Here is a 19,723-nt window from a genome sequence, read left to right as displayed (position 1 = left end):
ATGATACTGGTGTCAAAAAGTTTAACTGGAGCACAGGTCAATAACTAGTAGTGGGCCTCATCCAAGCAGTAATGTGATGCTCACTGTCCTCTCACTATTTTTGTAGCTGCTCCCAGAGATCCTGAATACTTCCCATTCCTCCTTGCTTGTCATTGAAGTTTAGAAATATCTGCAATGTGATTAAAATGATCACACAGCTTCCAAAAATACATGATCATTCTCTCCAGGTTCCTAAAACCTGTTGTTCCCCAGGCTGTAGTGAAGTAGCTGAATTTAGCTGCAATGATATGTGACATTAATGCTCCTAAGGCAGGAGGGGGACATCAGCCAGGGTTCCTGCCTTGTAATACTATCCAATGACCCAAGTGACAAGGGTATATACTTGGCATTACTGCTGAGAACATGTGTGGAATGTCTCCCACAGTTCAATAGCTTGTTTGTACTAGATTGTATAAGTGTACTGGAAAGTTATTGATTTCCATGGAGCCACACCATAACATCCCATGTGGCTATTACTTTCATTTATTGGCCAGAAAACCAACCGAGTTCATTAGAATTATGCCAGTTATTCATATCATGGAAAATGCTAAAATAATATTGTGATAGGGTCAATGTTACAACATTATAAAAACATTGCATTAAAATTTAAAGATAATGGCATATGAAAGGAGCAAGCTGCCAATAAATAGTCTCTTTATGCAATAGATCTGTTTTGACAGCATATAATATATAGAACCTATATGAGATTGGTTCAAGCATGGTTGAGAATGACTAAAACTGAAACCTAGAAGGAGCCTTGTACATTTGTCATTCTAAACTGCAGTCTCTACTTGTAACAGCCTGAAGCTTTTGTTCTGAAGAACTGGAACTTTGCCAAGAGGAAAGAGCAATGGGGGTGTTGGCTGGCTGTTGCCATATAGACTATGGTAGTTTGATACTAAATAATGCATGTGAGGCTAAATTAATAGCCTAAGGCTTGGGTGTTTGATATAACGATGCATGTTACAATTTTCTTTTAGAGATCACTGTAGCTTTGTTGTAATTTTAGCAAGTTTAAGGCAGTGTTATAAAGCGATGAAAGCTTTACTAAAATCTGAGGTAGGCTTAACCGTCTATGAATTTGCATTAAAGTGTTTTCAACAAAACTGTTGAAGGATGGAAGATTAATTCATTGCTTGATGACAGCAGTGAGGAACAGAACAAGTGAACTATTTATCTAATTTGTACCTCGAGTGTTCCTAGCTTGTGTAAGGATAATGATATTACATCAAGCAACATTCTACTTTGTAAATTACACTTATCATATGCTTTTAACCCATGCTCTGAAGAGCAGTAACCTTCTTCTGGTAACTCTGCTCTTTTATTTTAAATCTTACTGTTTCTACAACTTGCTTTAATTTCATGTCAGTTTAATTCACAGTTTCATCCACTGACACAGGGATTATCTGTATGAAGATTTCAACAGGGTGGATTTTACAGCTGCTCCTCTATGTTAGGAAGCTGTGGCTGGAGGAGAGAGAGAGACGGGAGAGAGCTTGTAAAATAAGGTGGTGGTCTGTCTGTTACATTTCAACCCAGCCCTGACCTGTCTCTATTTTACATGAGGTAAGTAAACTATCAGGCAGCTCACTCACCCACCTCCCCCCAGGTAAATATAGAGACTAGGTCCCGATTACATCACTCATACCCAATCTATACTTGACGTGGATCACTGAGTGGGAGAATAATCATATCTTTTACATTAGGGCAAACATTAGGCAGAAGAACATATTCAGGTCTCGTTTTCCTTCTGATCATATCCCGAGCCATCTTCCTACCATTTACAAGACAAGTGGGATGGTTCCAGGGGTCTAGGGTTGCAAGAGGGAAGTCTGCAGGTTTACAGGGAAAGAGTGGGACAAATTGTAGCTCTTTCAAAGAGCTGGCAGACTTCATGGGGCCTATGATTATCTGGCTCCTCCCACATAGCTCTCACCATAACCTTAAATGCTCAACAGAAATTCCATTGATGTCTAAGTTACAGCAACAGAGTAGGAACAGTCACAAAGAAAGCCATCCCTATCAGGATTTTGATTTTTGCATATTCGCATAAAGCATATTCTCATAAATAATCTAAAATTAAAATCGAAATAAATAATCTAAAATTAGATTGAGTAGATTGATATATTAGAATTGCTGGATTTACAATAGTGGCTAATATCTTCTGAATTAATTAATTGTAAAATATGTACAATATTACTTCAACATTCATGCTTTCATGTAACACAAAACTATTCAGAGTTTTGAAAAATAAGATAGCAATGTCCCAGGACATTGTGGGAAGTTAGAAAGAAATTGCAGGGTCCCTCGCAGAAATATTTGCATCATCTATAACCATGGCTGAGATGTTGGAGGACTGGAGGGTGACTAGTGTTGTGCCTTTATTTAAGAAAGGTTGTAAAGAGACGCCTGGTAACTACAGATCTGTGAATATGACATCAGTGGTGGGTAAGTTGTTGGAGATGGTTCAGAAAGATTGGATTTACATGCATTTGGAGAGGGAAGGAATGATTAGGAATGGTCAGCATAGTTGTTCATGAAGTAAATTGTGTCTCACAAACTTGATTGAGTTTTTTGAGGAAGTAACCAAAAAGACTGATAAAAGCATTATTTACTTGTTTAGTAAGGCCTTTGATAAAATTCACCATGGTAGACTAATTAATAAAGTTAGATTGCATGGGATTCAGGGTGAGCTTGCCAACTGGATACAAAATTGGCTTTATGGTGGAACACAGAGGGTGGTAGTGGAGGGTTGTTCTTGGACTGGAGGCCTGTAACCAGGGGTGATCCGTAGGAATGGGTACTGGGTCCACTTTTGTTTGTCATTTATACAAATGGTTTAAACGAGAAAATTGGAGAGATGGTTTGTAAGGTCGCAGATGACTTCAAAATTGGTGATATAGTGAAGAAGGTTTTCTAAGATTACAAAGAAATCTGGATCAACGGACTGAGGAATTACCGATGGAGGTTAATTTGGAGTATTGCGAGGCATTACACTTTTGTAAAACAAACAAGGAAGGACTTACACAATCAATGAACCCCAGGCACATAATTCTTTGAAATTCATGTCACAGGTAGATAGGATGGTTAGTATGCTTGCCCTCATTGCTTAAACCTTTGAGTATAGGAGTTGGGATGACATGTTGAGATTGTACAGGATGTTGGTGAGGCATCTTCTTGAGTACTGTGTGTAGTTCTAATCAAATGTTATAGGTAAGGATATTATTAAACTGCAGAGGGTTCAGAAAAGATTTACTAGGATATTGCCAGAGACAGAGGATGTAAGGTATACAACGTTGGTTATATAAACTGGGACCTTTTTCACTGGAGCATTGCACGGTGACCTGTAGAAGTTTATAAAATCATGAGAGGCACAGATAAGGTGAGTAGCGAAAGTCTTTTCCATAAGGTAGGTGAATTCAAAACTAGGGGGTGTGTTTTAAGGGTGAGAGGAGAAAGATTAAACAGGACATGACAAGCAACTTTTTTTTTTACACAGAGAGTGGTTTGTATGTGGAATGAACTGCCAGAGGAAGTTGTAGATGCAGTACAGTTACAATGTTTAAAAAATATTTGGATAAGTACATAACTAGAACAGAATTGAAGGGAAGTGGGCCAAATACAGAGTGGTGGGATTAGTTTAGTTTGGGAACATGGTCAACATGGAGTAGTTGGACTGAAGGGCCTGTTTCTAAGCATTATGATTCTATGACACTATAATATAATAGCTATATATAATACTAAAATTCGAATGGCTTCACAGAAAACCAACCTAAAGATGAGTGGGTATGAAATTTGCAGGGGAGAATGTCCTGGATTTCCTGGCCCAAAAGGTGATCCTATTGGTAAACTCTCACAGCCTCAGCTCTGGAAGAACCGCAGGTTTCAAATTTTATGATCTCTAAGCATCACCACTTTAATACAGATAAGTATTGTTTTCCATACTTCTTCATTCAACTGTTTGCAAAAAATCAAAACATTGTGGGCGGCACGGTGGCACAGTGGTTAGCACTGCTGCCTCACAGCACTTAATACAGATAAGTATTGTTTTCCATACTTCTTCATTCAACTGTTTGCAAAAAATCAAAACATTGTGGGCGGCACGGCGGCACGGTGGCACAGTGGTTAGCACTGCTGCCTCACAGCACCAGAGACCCGGGTTCAATTCCCACCTCAGGTGACTGACTGCGTGGAGTTTGCAAGTTCTCCCTGTGTCTGCGTGGGTTTCCTCCGGGTGCTCTGGTTTCCTCCCACAGTCCAAAGATGCGCAGGTCAGGTGAATTGGCAATGGTAAATTGCCCGTAGTGTTAGGTAAGGGGTAAATGTAGGGGTATGGGTGGGTTACGCTTCGGCGGGTCGGTGTGGGCTTGTTGGGCCGAAGGGCCTGTTTCCAATCTAATCTAATCAGCACAATTCTACTCAATGTTCATTTCAGAACAGACTACCTGATTATAACCAGTCTTTCCAAACAACTAAAAAATAAGGTGATATTTTCTTATTTCTACCCAACAGCTCAGGCCGGGTGATGGCAAACACTTTTTTTTTAACATGAACAGCATTTTATTTAAACAAACTCTTAAAATAAAATCATTTAGGTGCTGCAAGACAAAAATCTGACATTTCTAGATCACATACTTTGCAAATTGGCAAGTGTCATTGGTAGAATACATAAAGTGTAAAAGTAATAAATAAATGTGTTGAATTAATGCATCGATAAAAGCATCAAAATTGAATTATCAAATTCTGACAGCACTCTTTTAAATTCTAAATTAAGACTCATTTTTTCAGCTATTGCTTCTCGTAATTAAAAAAGAAGTGACCCAAAATACATTAAGAATACCTTACCATTGTAAAATTATCAGGGGGTAAAACATCAGAGACAGAAAGTGTGTTCCTTGAATCAAGGAGATTATCTATTCCCATATTGTAGCCTATATCACCTGAACAGGTTTATTTAGAATGTCTTTCATTATTTCAACCATAAAGTGCAGCATAATAAGCTCCTTTTTAAATCCACAATAAAAATATCATTTACTTTTCTTGAGACTTGATTTTTTTTTCAAGTTTTTTTTCACATATGATCCAATGATAAAAGGTTGGGAGCCAAAAATGCTCTGATGAAGACCTGCATGCAGATCACAGACCCCGAGACCAGACAAAACCCAAGACAGTTAGATACACTTATATGTAGCATATCAGCACAACTCTGTATAATTTTACCTTTGCCTTGGGCTTTATGTCTGCGGATTCTTGGAGATATATAACCAACAGAGCACTTTTTTGGTACTTGTCCAGCTTTTCTATTGGGCGCAATTTCAGAAGATGTGGTGTCACCAGTTGGTAAACATGACCTTTGAGCATCAGGAAGTGAATGTCTGTTGGTAATGTCTGAAGATGGTGACCACAAATGAGCATCACATTTGGATGTAGCCTGATATGATTCCTTGAACGAAGTGGGCTGTGGAATGGCGTGCCCCAACAGTCGGCCCTCATTTGTTTCCCTAGATGGCAATACTGCAGTAGTCTTCCTGGAATTTTTAGATTCCTGATTTTGCCTGCAGTAGGCTGGACTTTTCAAACTACTGTCAAGTTTATGGTTCATTGTGGCTTCTACCTTATTCTTTTTAGAAGTTTCTGTCTCCTGCAAACTGAATCCGAAATTCAGAGGGTTTTGCAAAGCTTCTATGTAAGATTCGCGATAACGGCATTTAATCTGTTTGCGTTCTAGATCACTGTTTGTCCTTCTATTTAAGCATGGTGTGCAGGGTTCTGTGGCAAACCTTATTGACCCTCCACATGCCCACGTACCATTCATTGGAACTACCGAAGATTCTCTGTTCTTGTATGAAGGCTGCACTGTCTTCTGATCAGTACATTTTTCATTAGAAAACATCAGTAAATCCACATAATCCCCTTCAACATTTTCACTGGAAATCTCACACAAGTTTGAGACCTTTCCCAATTTCACAGGCTGGTGGCGCAGGCATTTTGCACCCTCTATTTGAATCAAGTCAGGTGATATATTTTTATCATCTTTAATATGAGAGTCTGGCTCGGGAGCCTTAAACAACCTATCCATTTCCATATCTGTCTGCAATGTCATCGTCGCGGAATCATAGTCATTCTCTGGTTCCTCTGCAGAACACGTGTTGAGTCCAGATGCTGGTGTCACTTTGACTTTTGTCACAAATTCCGGGTTTACTATTTCAGTCCAAAGCACTTTCACAACTCCGTTCTCTGTGGCTAACAGGCAAGTGTGCAATGGGGTGCCAGAGCGTTCACTGTTTATCATTGCCAACCATTCCACTGTAAAAATACTGGTGTAGGATACTTCTGGTACAAGCTTCTCCTCCACACTGCAAAGGTCTTTGCCTAAGCATTTCAGCACAATTCGAGCAGACTGCCTTCCAACAGGTAGAATCTGTAGATAAAAATCACCAGGACGCAGGAGAAAGATGTTGAATGATGCCAATTGTATCACTACCTTCTCGTGCAGACACAGTGGCCAGCCTTCATGACGGAATAGGAGGCTTGAATATCTAGCCTGAGGGAGAAGAACATGCAAGCTACATTAATAGGAAATGTACTAGAGCAAAACACTTATGAAGAGCTTGTCAGTGAACTGCTTAATCAGATTTACCTTAAATTAGAGGTAAAATACCTGCCTGTTTGTAGTTCAAACAGAGATTACTTTTTACATGGGAGTCACCCAGTTTCCACCATCTGTGACCCCAACCTACAGTGTTCATAAATATCAATCGGGTTTCCAATTACATCGTCATGGCCTGAATGGGAAAGCTGTTGCAGCAGGTTTTTGAGTGATCTTATTCATTTTCAACTCAGTGATGCATGTGAATAGTCATGAGAACATGAGAATTTTATGTTTTTGTGTGCTAATTTGTAAAGAGTTTACTTTCAAGGCATACAGGTCTTGGGGAAATAAACATTTTTGCAATTAGTCATGCAAGGCTCAAAAGTAGAACAGAGAAAATAAAACAGAATATCAACTCACTTGGAGGTTCAGGCAATTTCCCTATTTATGTAACCACCAGGTTTCTGAGTGTAGGTGCTATAATTGACTAATGAAAATAAAATGTTAACGCATGACTTTTGATCACTGAATGAGGGGATTATTAAACCTTAGTGTAATTTCTGTACTGTTTCTTCATTTTAATTTAAGCTGCATTTGTGCCACAGAACCACTTAATTACTAAACAATCTTTTCTTTATAATGTGTGGACACTGCTTGCAAGGTCAGCACTTATTGCCCATCCCTAGCTGCCCTTGCATTAAATAACTTGCTAGGACCATTTCTGAGGGCAGTTATGAGTCAAAGAGTCATATAGCACAGAAACAGAACCTTCGGTCCAACTCCCCAAGGTTTCCTAATCAGAACTAGTCCCATTTGCCTGTGCCACATAGCTGTGAGTATGGAGTTACGTGGAGATTCAGTGCAGGGGTGATGGCAGATATTCTTCCCTAAAGGGGGGACTTCAGTGGATCAGATGAGACTGGTTTTACATTTTAGGTTTATTAACTGGATTCAAATTCCATTAGCTACCATGACTGGATTTCAATCTGTGCCCCTTCCTTTCCCTCAAAGCATTAGCCTCTGGATTACTGATCTGGAGAATTTCCACCTTACCACTGTCTCTTCATAATTAAACAGTAAAATGTATTCGCATTTAAAATCATTCTTAAGTAAGATCACTCCTCTGATGATAACACTTTCAACTGAATTGTTTTTTTTTTCTATGCCCAAACTAAAAATGGTACAAAAAGTACGGCTCGAGTTTCCATTAGTTTGTGTCACCTTTACCAATGCATTTCACCAGAAATCAGCCAAACTGTCAACTGACGAATTTTAGGTTAAGTTTACAATCGGTGCAAATTGAATTATGCACTCTCCAATAAAAGCGAAGTATTGCAAATGCAAGCGATCTGTAAAAGAGACAGAAAGTGCTGGAGAAACTCAACCGGTATTAACAGAAGAGAGAGAAATAAAATTAATGCTTTGACTCTGATATCATTACATGCTGCACAATCTTTAACTCTCATTTAAATATTTCATTGGAAGTTAATACCAAACATAAAACCAGCCAAGCTCCCACCTCAAGAATGCGAGCTTCCATCATTCACAACCATTTGCTTTTTCTATATATTCACCCCGGGGATGTGGACTTCACTGGCTGGACCAGCATATATTGCCATTGAGAAGATCATGATGAGCTGCCTTCTTGAGTTGTTGTAGTCCAGTTGGCGTAAAAAACGTTGTTAAGAGAGAGTTCTAGGATTTTGCCCCAGCAACACCATGATATATTTCCAGGTCTGAGTGGCATGGAAGAAAACTTGCAAATCATGTTGTCCCTCATGTAAAAACCTATGTATTTTTTTCCAGAAGGTTGTCAGTGCCCATCTAGTGCCTTCAGCTGTTCAAGGATATTACAGGGAGTGAATCAAATTGACTGATTTGGAGGAGGCTGAGATAAATCATCTACCAGGCACTTCTGGCTGAAGGTGGTTGCAAATGTTTCAGTCTTATCTTTTTGCATTGATGTGCTGGGCTCCCCTCTTATTAAGGATGGGAATATTTGAATTATTTTGGGACTTTAGATACAACTGATTGGCTTGCCAGGTCATTTTCAGCAGGCAGTTAAGAGTCAATTACATTGTTGTGGATCTGGAGTCACGTGCAGGCCAGTCTGAGTAAAGACAGCAGATTTCCTTCCCTGAAATACATCAGTGAACCAGATGGGGTTTTGTAACAATCACTATTAGTTATATGGTCATCGGTAGACTTTTTTTTAAAATCAGTTTTTTTTAACATATTACATAGAAATTCCACCACTTTTCATGGCAGGAATGTGAGACCTGGTTCCCAGGGCATTATCCATATCTCTGAATGAAAATAATGCTACACCACTATCTTTCCAAGTCTTCAAATTAAGCTCTTAATTTTTTAGCATTCATAGAACCAAATAAAAAGATTTTAAAAGTTCTTAGATATTTTAAAGAAAATGTTATAAAACCAACACTCTACACATTGAAACTGATAAATGAGTCAGTAGGGTCTGTTCAAGTCATTTTCAGTAAACTTGTTACACTTAATAAAAATGCGTACATTGTGATAAATCCATTTTATGGTCTTAAATTGCACAAGGTCCTACTTTTAAATACTCCAAAGGAACAATAAACAATTATATTTTCTGATGTTTCCAAATCGCAATGGCTCATCTAAGATTTTAGATTTGTGATTATGCAAATAAGGTTGAGCAGAAATCTGAACCATAAATAAGAACTAAAAGTGCTGGAAAACTTAGCAGGTTAAGCAGCGGTTGTGGAAAGGGTGCTGCCTGGTGTTCCCCAGTTGTTTTGTTCTTGTTTCAGATTTCTCAGTGCTTTGCTGATGGAACTTGAAGCATAACTTCACTTCTAGAGGCAGCAATGTAACTCCAATGCAAATAGAACTTAGTTTACTGACTGTGTCCAAAAGCAGAAACTTACTCCCTTATCTTGCCTGTATGGAAACTTGCCATATGAAAATTACCTGTATAATTAGGCCTGACACTGACTCACTTAAAAACATCAAAGACTTCAAAGTCAAGTTCCAAAAGAAAGTGCACAACTCCCTGATTTGCTGCTGCGATAACTGTTCTGATTTTCAGAAGGATGTGACAGCTCATCAAAAATATAATACATTCCTGCTTGGGGTACAAATTATTTTCTAGACTTTTGCTACTGATCAAGGGAGGACTATGTACAAGAGGTAGCAGTCCTCTAAAATTCGGAAAAACACCACATCATTGTTAAGTATTTAATTTATATATTCAGATATTTAGATACCTAATGATGTTATCAGTTTTAAAAAATCCTAAATATTAACATTTTAAAATGATCCTTAAACCCATGATGCTCTCTGTGTCTGCACTCACATTAGTGAACATAAATTTAATCTCTGCTGGAGGTTAAGATGTGACAGCAATATTTTCAAGTGGAGTTAGGGAATGTCAGTGACATGATAAAAGAAAATAAGAGAGTGAGCAGAATAAGCTAACAAGTAATCCCATGCATAACCTTTTTGGTCTACTACAATGAACTGTCTGCCCATTATATATGGTGATGAGGGAAGATGTTCTTCTGCATAGACAAACACAGAAATCTTTATGTATTGGATTGAGAAGGAACCTAGAAGATTCCCATAAAATAAGAGTAGACATTGTATCAATCCTGGACACTCTGGAAGCAATGATTTTCTAAGAGTTGTTTCATTCTTGACCTGAACGTTATTTGCCTGGTCTCTTAAATAAGCCTTTGTTTGAAAGCAGTTGCCATTGCCTGATACTCGGGGATCCTGAAGACTCTGGGAATTCTTTCAAGATGCCAGCAGTGATACCAGTGAGCCCACAGAGGAACCAGAACAGTCATCATATGACCCATCAGAAGGATGTAACAGCTCATCAAAAATATAGTACATTCCTGCTTGGGATACAATATGGCTATTGAGGGAGTGCAGCATAAGTTCACGAGGTCAATTCCTGGAATGGCGTGACTACCTGGCGCTGAAAGACTGGAGTGACTGGGCTTGTATACCCTTGAGTTTAGAAGACTGAGAGGGGATCTGATTGAGACATATAAGATTATTAAAGGATTGGACACTGTAGAGGCAGGAAACATGTTTCCACTGATGGATGAGTGCCGAAACAGAGGACACAGCTTAAAAATACGGGCTAGACCATTTAGAACAGAGATGAGGAGAAACTTCTTCACCCAGAGAGTGGTGGCTGTGTGGAATGCTCTTCCCCAGAGGGCAGTGGAGGCCCAGTCTCTGGATTCATTTAAGAAAGAGTTGGATAGAGCTCTCAAAGATAGTGGAATCAAGAGTTATGGAGATAAGGCAGGAACAGGATACTGATTAAGGATGATCAGCCATGATCATATTGAATGATGGTGCAGGCTCGAAGGGCAGAAAGGCCTACTCCTGCACCTATTGTCTATTGTCTATTATCACAGGGATCCATAGAGGAGCAACCAAGTTGGACCCCAACGGAGGGCCGCTGCCCTGGGCTTGACATGTATGCTCAATCAGGAAATATAGAAATGCCAGATTCATCAGCCATACCCACAAGGTAGAGCAAAACATCACCTCATTACAATGCAAAGCCATCCATGCTTTCAAAACCAATCACAACATTGTCATCAAACTAGCACAGTAAGGAGAAACCATCATCATTCAGAATAGAACAGATTACTGCAAGGAAGTATACCAACAACTGAACAACCAGAAACACTACAGGCAACTACCAGCTTATCCAACCAAAGAGCACACCTGTGAACTAAACACATTGAACAGGACTTTGGATCCAGTCCTTCAGAGTTACCTACATGCCCTCATCCCACGTACACCTCGCGTAGGTGACTTCTACTGCCTTCTGAAGATACACAAAGCCAACACACCAGGACGGACATCCCATCATATCAGGCAATGGGACCCTGTGTGAGAACCTCTCTGGCTATGTCGAAGGCATCTTGAAACCCATTGTACAGGGGATCCCCAGCTTCTGTCGCGCACTACGGATTTCTTACAGAAACTCTGTGCGCACAGACCAGTCAAACTGGGAACATTCCTCGTCACAATGGATGTTTCAGCACTCTACACCAGCATCCCCCACATCGCGGCAATAGCCTCAGTACTCAACACCAACAACTGCCAATCTCTGAGCACTATCCTACAACTCATCTGCCTTATCCTCGATCACAATGTCTTCACATTTGACAACCAGTTCTTCATCCAGACACACAGAACAGCCATGGGGACCAGATTTGCACCCCAACATGCCAACATTTTCATGCACATATTCGAACAAGACTTCTTCTGTATGAAGGACCTCCAACCAACACTATACACCAGGTATATTGATGACATTTTCTTCCTGTGGATCCATGGACAGGAGTCACTGAAACAACTACGCAATGATATCAATGAGTTTCATCCCACCATCAAACTCACCATGGACTACTCTCTACTATCTGTCTCATTCTTGGACACATGCCTCTCCATCAAGGATGGGCACCTCAGCAGCACACTCTACCTCAAACCCACAGATAACATCATGATGCTACACTTCTCCAGCTTCCGCCCTAAACATATTAAAACGGCCATCCCATATGGACAAGCCCTCCGCATACACAGGATCTGTTCAGATGAGAAGGAATGTGACAGGCAACTGGAAGTACTCAAGGATGCCCTCATAAGAACGGGGTACAATGCTCAACTCATCGACCACCAGTTCCGATGTGCCACAGCAAGAAACCGTAATGACCTCCTCAGGAGTCAGACACGAGCTGTAACTGACAGGGGACCCTTCGTTGTCCAGTACTTCCCAGGAGCCATGTTCTTTGCAGCCAGCAACACATTATCAATGAGGATGAGCACCTCGCCAAGACCTTCCCCACACCTCCACATTTCACCTATAAACAACCACCAAACCTCAAACAGATATTATTCATAGCAAACTGTCCGGCTTTCAGGACAATACCAGACAACCTTGTCACGATAGATGCTGCAAGACATGTCAGATATGTCGACACAGATACCACCATTACACGTGGGGACACCTCCCACCATGTACGTAGCCGGTACTCATGCGACTCAGCCAGTGTTGTCCATCTCATATGCTGCAGGCAAGGATGCCCTGAGGCATGGTGCATTGGCGAGACCGAGCAGAGGCAATGACAACAGATGAATAGACATAGCACAACAATCAACAGACAGGAGTGTTCCCTCCCAGTCAGGGAACACTTCAGCTGTCTGGGACACTCGACCTCGGACCTTCGCATAACCGTCCTCCAAGGCGGACTTTGGGACAGGCAATAATGCAAAGTGGCCAAACAGAGGCTAATAGCCAAGTTCAGTACCCATGGGAATGGCCTCAGCCGGGACTTTGGGTTCATGTCACACTACAGGTGACCCCACTGCACAAACACACACACACACTCTCTGTCTCTCTCTCTCTCTCTCTCCCCTATGGACCCTCTCTTGTACACACGCTCTCTTTCATACGCTTACACATTACACTCCCACAATCACACACACACGCACCCGCACCCTCTCACAGACTTATACCCCTTTACACACAGCCAACCCCCCCCCCCCCCCCCCCCCAACACACGCACACATATACATATAAGACTGTGGAGTGAATTTGTACTTACAGAATTACATTTTATTTTGCTCAAAAACTGCATGAATCCATGTAAGATTCTGGAAATCAGTTTTCTAGATTAGAATCAATCTGAACATTGTGACACAGACAGTCTCACACAGGGCAGCTCTGACCTTCAATGCAATATCTGGGCCAACATGACACCAATTTTTAAAGTTCTGCGATCTACATATGAAAGAACTGAAACCAACGTGGTCAATTGAAAAGATGAGAGACTTAACAAACAATTCAGGTCTTTTTCAATATATAATTTCAGTTAAATCACACTGTAAACTTTTGCTATAAATTCTGTGTCTTACAATCTTATTCTCTGCAACCACTCAGAGCAGCACTCAGAAAGTTAGTGCTTCCAAATAAACCTGTTGGACTACAACCTGGTATGATGTGATTTTTAACTTTGTACACCCCAGTCCAACACTGGCACCTCCAAGTCTTGTCAGAATATAATGGTAAACAGTCTAAAGAGTTTAAGTGCCAGCAGCTAGATCAAGGTTACGGAGATAAAAAGTGGGCATCTTGTGTTCCGCTCTGTAATGAGATATGAAGAGGAACCCAATCCACACCTAAGTAAGAAGGAATCTTCTTTGTCCAACAACAAAGTGTTAATGTGGGTGAGGTATGTATCAAGATTGTTACCTTTGGTTTTACAGTACGGAGACAAGTAATATGGTCAATGCTGAGAGTTATACTCCACATTAAACTCCTCCCATTCAATCTCATTTAAGCCTAACCTGTTGTTCCTTTTTCCTCAATCTGTCTTCCTTTTCCAGACATGCTTCGCGCCTCATGTATAGTGGCTCAGTGGTTAGCATTGCTGCTTCACAGCACCAAGGACCCAGGTTCAGTTTCAGCCTCGGGTGACTGTGTGGAGTTTGCACATTCTCCCCGTGTCTGCATGGGTTTCCTCCGGGTGCTCTGGTTTCCTCCCACAGTCCAAAGATTTGCAGGTTAAGGAATTTGCCATTCTAAATTACCCATAGTGTTTGGGGATATTTAGGTGAGGTGCATTAGTCAAGGGAAATATAGAGTAGTAGGGGAATGGGTCTGGGTGGGATACTCTTTGGAGGGTCTGTTTCCACACTGTAGGGATTCTATGGTACTTGAGAAAGGGTTCCATGTTCTGAGTGCACTTTTGTTATAATTGCAAGAAGACCAGTGGAAGATCAAATCTGAGATGACATACTGTGAAATACGAAGAGAAAGGATATGAATTTAAGTTAGGCAATAGCCAGACGACCACAGGAATTAACAGAGGGAAGACATAATAGTGAAGCTTTGTGGCATTTGTGGTCAGTTTGTTTATGATAGTTGCCTGACTGAAATAAACCTCCTCGGAGCTCATAAAAAAAATTCTAGACAGTTTCAAGAGAGGGATTTCCATAAATAATACAGTTCTGAAACTGTTTAAACATTGCTATCATAAAATTGTTCATTTAACTCATCTGTTGCCTTTCCTATTACTAAACAGGTCACATATGGTAACACGTTAATGCATCATATCCAATTATCAATCTTTTGCTGTCAAAATAATGAGAGAGACTTTACACTGACCGGACAGTAATTCCAGCATAACTGGGAGTTGTGCATGGAGACCCCGCTTGTGCATGGCTTTTGCCCGAAACGTTGATTTTCCTGCTCCTCGGATGCTGCCTGACCTGCTGTGCTTTTCCAGCACCACTCTAATCTAAAGTAGAGAAGACCATTGACCTTCTGCCTGCAGTGCTGGGCATTCCTCCAGATGGCTGAGACGGCACTGATCTGGGTGGTAACCTTCAACCAGGTGGAATTGGTTTGGTGTGATGGCCTCCACTGCCAGTCCTGCAGGACAGGGAAGTCCCATGTTGGCACCACCGGGTCCAGAAGGATCTTTAGAACCCTACCCCAAAGCAGGATGCCAATGTCCTCATCTACCATATTGAGGGCAAATGTTTGTAACCATGCAGGGCAGCACCAGACTGACAGTGCTTGATGCTGTGGATGCAAGGGATGGTGAATTCTGGGATATCCAGAGAGTGACGAGAGGAAGTATAGGTGATAATTCATGAAGTGAGTTTGGCAAGATACAGTGAGAGAACTCCCTGGGTCTTGCAAAGACAAACTCTCCAAAAATCTCAACACAACTCGGAATTAGCCAAAAAGACACATGATTCAGCCTTGTATCTCTGCCACCTCAAAAGACCTCCTAGTCTATCTCATTGACAGCAGCTTTTAGTAAGCTGATACATAATAACTTAGCCTCATATGGCTTAGTATCAAATTTTATTTGATGATGCACCTTGAGACACTTCATTCCACTGAAAGAGAGTATGTATGCAAGTTGTTATTGGAACTGAAAGCCAAATTTTCAGTTTGTGGCCTGCATTCCCAGAGAGTTGAGATCTGAGATCAAGGCTTGAGATTCTGGACCATGCTATCTAAATAGAATGTTCAAGAAATGCCGAGTAGGTTCATCAGCATTTGAATAGTAAAAAAGCAAAAGCAAACATTACAAATGGAGCCTTCACCAGAAAACTGAAGGTTTGAGGTGGGTCTGTGCCAATGTGGGCTCCTGGCACAGTTCAACAGGCTTCAGTGCTTAATGCACTGAACAGATGCATGATTGAGTAGCATTAGAATGCAAATGGAATGCTGGTTTGCACTTGAACATAGTGTAAAGTGCCGCCAATCAATAGGATTTAGGCAAACACAAATTCAATTGTTAACAAGCTGGAAAATATTCCCTTCCGTAGGGAAAGAGGCAGAGCTAATATTCAGTTGATAGGAATTGTTGCAAAGACTGTAAGAATCATTTTATAGCTCTGCTTTACAGTTCTGCAGCTTTTAAGAATTTGGCAACATTCCTAAACACAGTAGTTAATTAATGGTCTCCAAAAAGAAGGCCCCTTTCCAATATACACAACAAATAAACTTTCACCTTCTTAAGCTGAGGGTAGCTTTGGGTTAGCTTTCACAGTAAACTCTCACATTTCTGTGGTGCATCAGTAGAGAAACAAATGAATCATATGGATATTACACAGTATTATCCCCCTTTTGGGCAATGGAAATGTCGAAATGCAGTTCCAAGGAACCAGCTGTGTTCCTCATCAACAATGTCTGCATTCAGCATTCTGCTGGTCACGGGCCAGGACGCAAGTGCTTTTCTAACACAGCCGACTCTCATTCATAAAGAAACAGGGTGGATGGTAAAGGTGATAATAAATCTGTAGGTCAGTCACTGAACACCTTTCTCCCTCCTCTGATCAATTTAAGCATTATAATAGTAAAGTTAGTTTAGGTTAATCTCAATCAACGAGGTAAAAAAGCCAGACATCTGCAACACAAAAGAAAATCTAATTCCAAGTCAAATGCTAATTTGACAAGCATGCTGAGGAAGAGATCACAATGCAGAATTTGTAAGGAAAGTAAGCAGCAGAGTAATGCAATGAAGATTGTTTACAGGCAGTGGAAGCACTTTCTTAGAACAACATCTGAATGCATTTTCCTCACATTTAACAGAGGGCTGAGCAGTTAGTACCATCACACGGGATGAAAACTGAAAAAGATTCTGTTTGCAGTCCTCTGCCACTTCAGTATGCAAAGCAAGAGTTAAAGCGACATTGTTAACCATGTATATTTCACTGCATTATGGGTGATGGTTGCATTGCCTCATTTGAGTTTGCGTACTCCTACAACCCAACCCTCACCTTGCACCAGTATACAACAAACTATCCAGAGAGTTTGCCAAGTAAACTTCTGCTCCAGGATCCTAAACACCCCACAGTGAAATACCTCCCGTTAAATTTGCATTGACTTTAACAATATGCAGATTGCAATTTCAATGGAGGATTTGGTTTACTTATAGTGTCATATCATATTTTATCAGTATTGATATCTTTCATGATTCTTTATGTTCAAAAGTGAGCCACATTTACATTAATAAAAGATGCAAGAAGTATCAAGTATCTTGAAATGGATTGTATTGTCAGTAGAAATTTCACTCAGTGAATTCTTTCAGCTTTTAATAATAACTCTGTCAGTTTGTTTGAAAGGAATGTTCTGGCAAAAGACATGCCAAGACTCATTTGGAGTTAAAAAAAAACCTTAAGATCTGGAGCCATTTCTTTATTCAAGAACAAAAGTAAACTGGGTAAAATCTAAAGTGTAACCTTCAGACACAATAATTGCTTCGACTTCAGCAATTAATCAGACACTGGGCCAAAAAGGAAAAATTGAGTTAACTTAGCTTTTTCCTAAATGCATTAACTATACAATCTGGTAATCAAATATTCCAAACAAGGCTTTAGATTCCTTGAAGTGAAGCCTGGTGAGTGTCATTATTAAACTGTTTGTATGTACTCATCCAGGTAACACTGTTAGTAAGAATTTCAGATGACCTAAGTAGAAAATAAACAATGTTAGTTGAAAAATTAAGCTTTGTTATTAATTTAGGCTGTCTTTAGTCACTCAAGACTGAATTTTGAGCCTGCATGCTATCAGAAGAAGATAGCAAGTCATTGGCCTGCTGTGTAGAAGGCTCTGTCAATGGCAGGAGACTTGGAAAATTCAACCATGTTTCTAACCATTTGGCTAATTATGCTCTTGACAAGAAAGGGAGCACATTGAGGAAAATCATGGGGCACCGTTGATATTCCTTTCCCACGTGATGTATGTGGGATTGAAAGGGTTAACATTGAGGAGTGTCATAAGCACTGCAATGATTTCATGTTGATTTATGGACAAAACAGCTCAAGATGTCAAAGGAGGGAGACCTAACATCTGGTTGTTTTCAAATTCTCTATAACAATATCGATCATAGCAATGTAACCTTGCCTAGTTGCCAGTATACAATAAACTATATCTTGTTAACTCGGTGAGGTTTTTCTAGTTAGATCAGGAAGTGGGTTTCCTCCACCATACTAGAATAAGCAGTTTCCTACAATTAAAAAAGCTAGTAGCTACAAACCTTTGATTATAAGCAGCAATTCATGCAGTGCAGGAGTTTGGCCTACCTAAAAAATTACTATGTTCCAAAACAATGCTGCCACTTAGAACTGTTCCCAGCCTGGACTGTGCGAAGGGATACAGCTTGCTCTGGGGTCTGTCTTCATGCCTAACTATCACCCAGAGAGACCCAAAGTCCACAAGTGTTGCTTGGGTGAACTGGTGGTGCCTTTTGCACCTCCACAAGACACAAGATGTAGAATGTTAAGCCCGTTTCCTTTTACTTAAATGGAAACAATTGAGGTTATCCTTCTTTCAAGCAGTGTAACAATGTTGGTTTGTTCATTTATTGGATTGCAACTTAACAACTCCTTTCTCTTTATGCATTCATAGGATATGGTCTTTGTTGGTAAAGCCAGCATTTATCGTCCATTGTCTTTGCCAGTAGATTATATTAGATTACATTACATTACAGTGTGGAAACAGGCCCTTCGGCCCAACAAGTCCACACCGCCCCGCTGAAGCGCAACCCACCCATACCCCTACATTAACCCCTTACCTAACACTATGGCCAATTCACCTGACCTGCACATCTTTGGACTATGGGAGGAAACCGGAACACCCGGAGGAAACCCACGCAGATACGGGGAGAATGTGCAAACTCCACACAGTCAGTCGCCTGAGTAGTAAAGAGTCAATAGTATTGCTATGTATCTGGAGGCATGTAGACCAATCAATATAAGGATGATGGATTTTCTTCCCAAAAGGTTATTAGTGAATGGGATTGATTTTTACAACAATCAAGGTATTTTCATGATCACCCTATTATCATTTCAATTTAAATTTAGTTGCCAAGGTGAGATTTAACACTTGTCACCAATGTACTATCTTGAATCTCTGAATTACTAGTCCAGTGACATTACTATTATGCCACAATCTCCTAAGGTGTGTATTACCTGAATGGACTGACTATTTGAAAAGTTAAATGCAATTATATGATCAACCTTAAATTCAAGACTGATTGGATTTGGAAAGAAAGCAGCTTACAATGCAAATAATATCATCTGCAATCACTTCCCGAACAAGGGTCTGACTGGAAATGTGCACCACATGGATGATCCTCATCATACCCAATGGACCATTGGAGGAAACCTAATAAGAAGATTGAGCTGCTCACGTTTGTGAAAGTGTGTCTATATATAAGGGGAAGGACAGAAATTTTATTTGAATTACAGATTTCATCAGAATACTGCATTTCATTCCTGAGATCTGAGTTATATATTATTCCAGCTAACAAGTAAAATAAATTTTATTGGATGTCACTAATGAATGAGTCCTAGTTTCCAATAGCCTGACATTTAAATTCACTACATTGCTCTCATGTTCACATCTCTGTCCTCAGCTGACTTCGCTGTTCCAGTGAGGCTCACTGTAATTTTCATTTTTCAATAAAGCACTTACAGTATTTGGCACTCAATAATTAATTTAACAGTTTCAGACTGTAAGCTCTTGTCCCCTTTTTTTTCTTGGCTTGTTTTCTT

General features: G+C 40.3%; 1 protein-coding gene across 4 annotated transcripts in view; it reads right to left on the bottom strand.

Annotated features, from left to right (window-relative positions):
* LOC122560020 (pleckstrin homology domain-containing family G member 4B-like) overlaps window positions 1-19,723 on the bottom strand; it is a 177,331-nt gene that overhangs the window by 78,092 nt on the left and 79,516 nt on the right. For all 4 annotated transcript variants that reach the window (XM_043710177.1, XM_043710178.1, XM_043710179.1 and 1 more), the window contains one exon: window positions 5,260-6,583. In XM_043710177.1, coding sequence (XP_043566112.1) covers window positions 5,260-6,583 — 1,324 coding nt within the window. The remainder of the gene's footprint in view (window positions 1-5,259; window positions 6,584-19,723) is intronic.

This window comes from Chiloscyllium plagiosum, chromosome 20, assembly GCF_004010195.1.
Source record: "Chiloscyllium plagiosum isolate BGI_BamShark_2017 chromosome 20, ASM401019v2, whole genome shotgun sequence".
In the NCBI taxonomy this organism is placed as follows: Eukaryota; Metazoa; Chordata; class Chondrichthyes; order Orectolobiformes; family Hemiscylliidae; genus Chiloscyllium; species Chiloscyllium plagiosum.
This window is presented reverse-complemented; position numbering and strand designations above follow the sequence as displayed.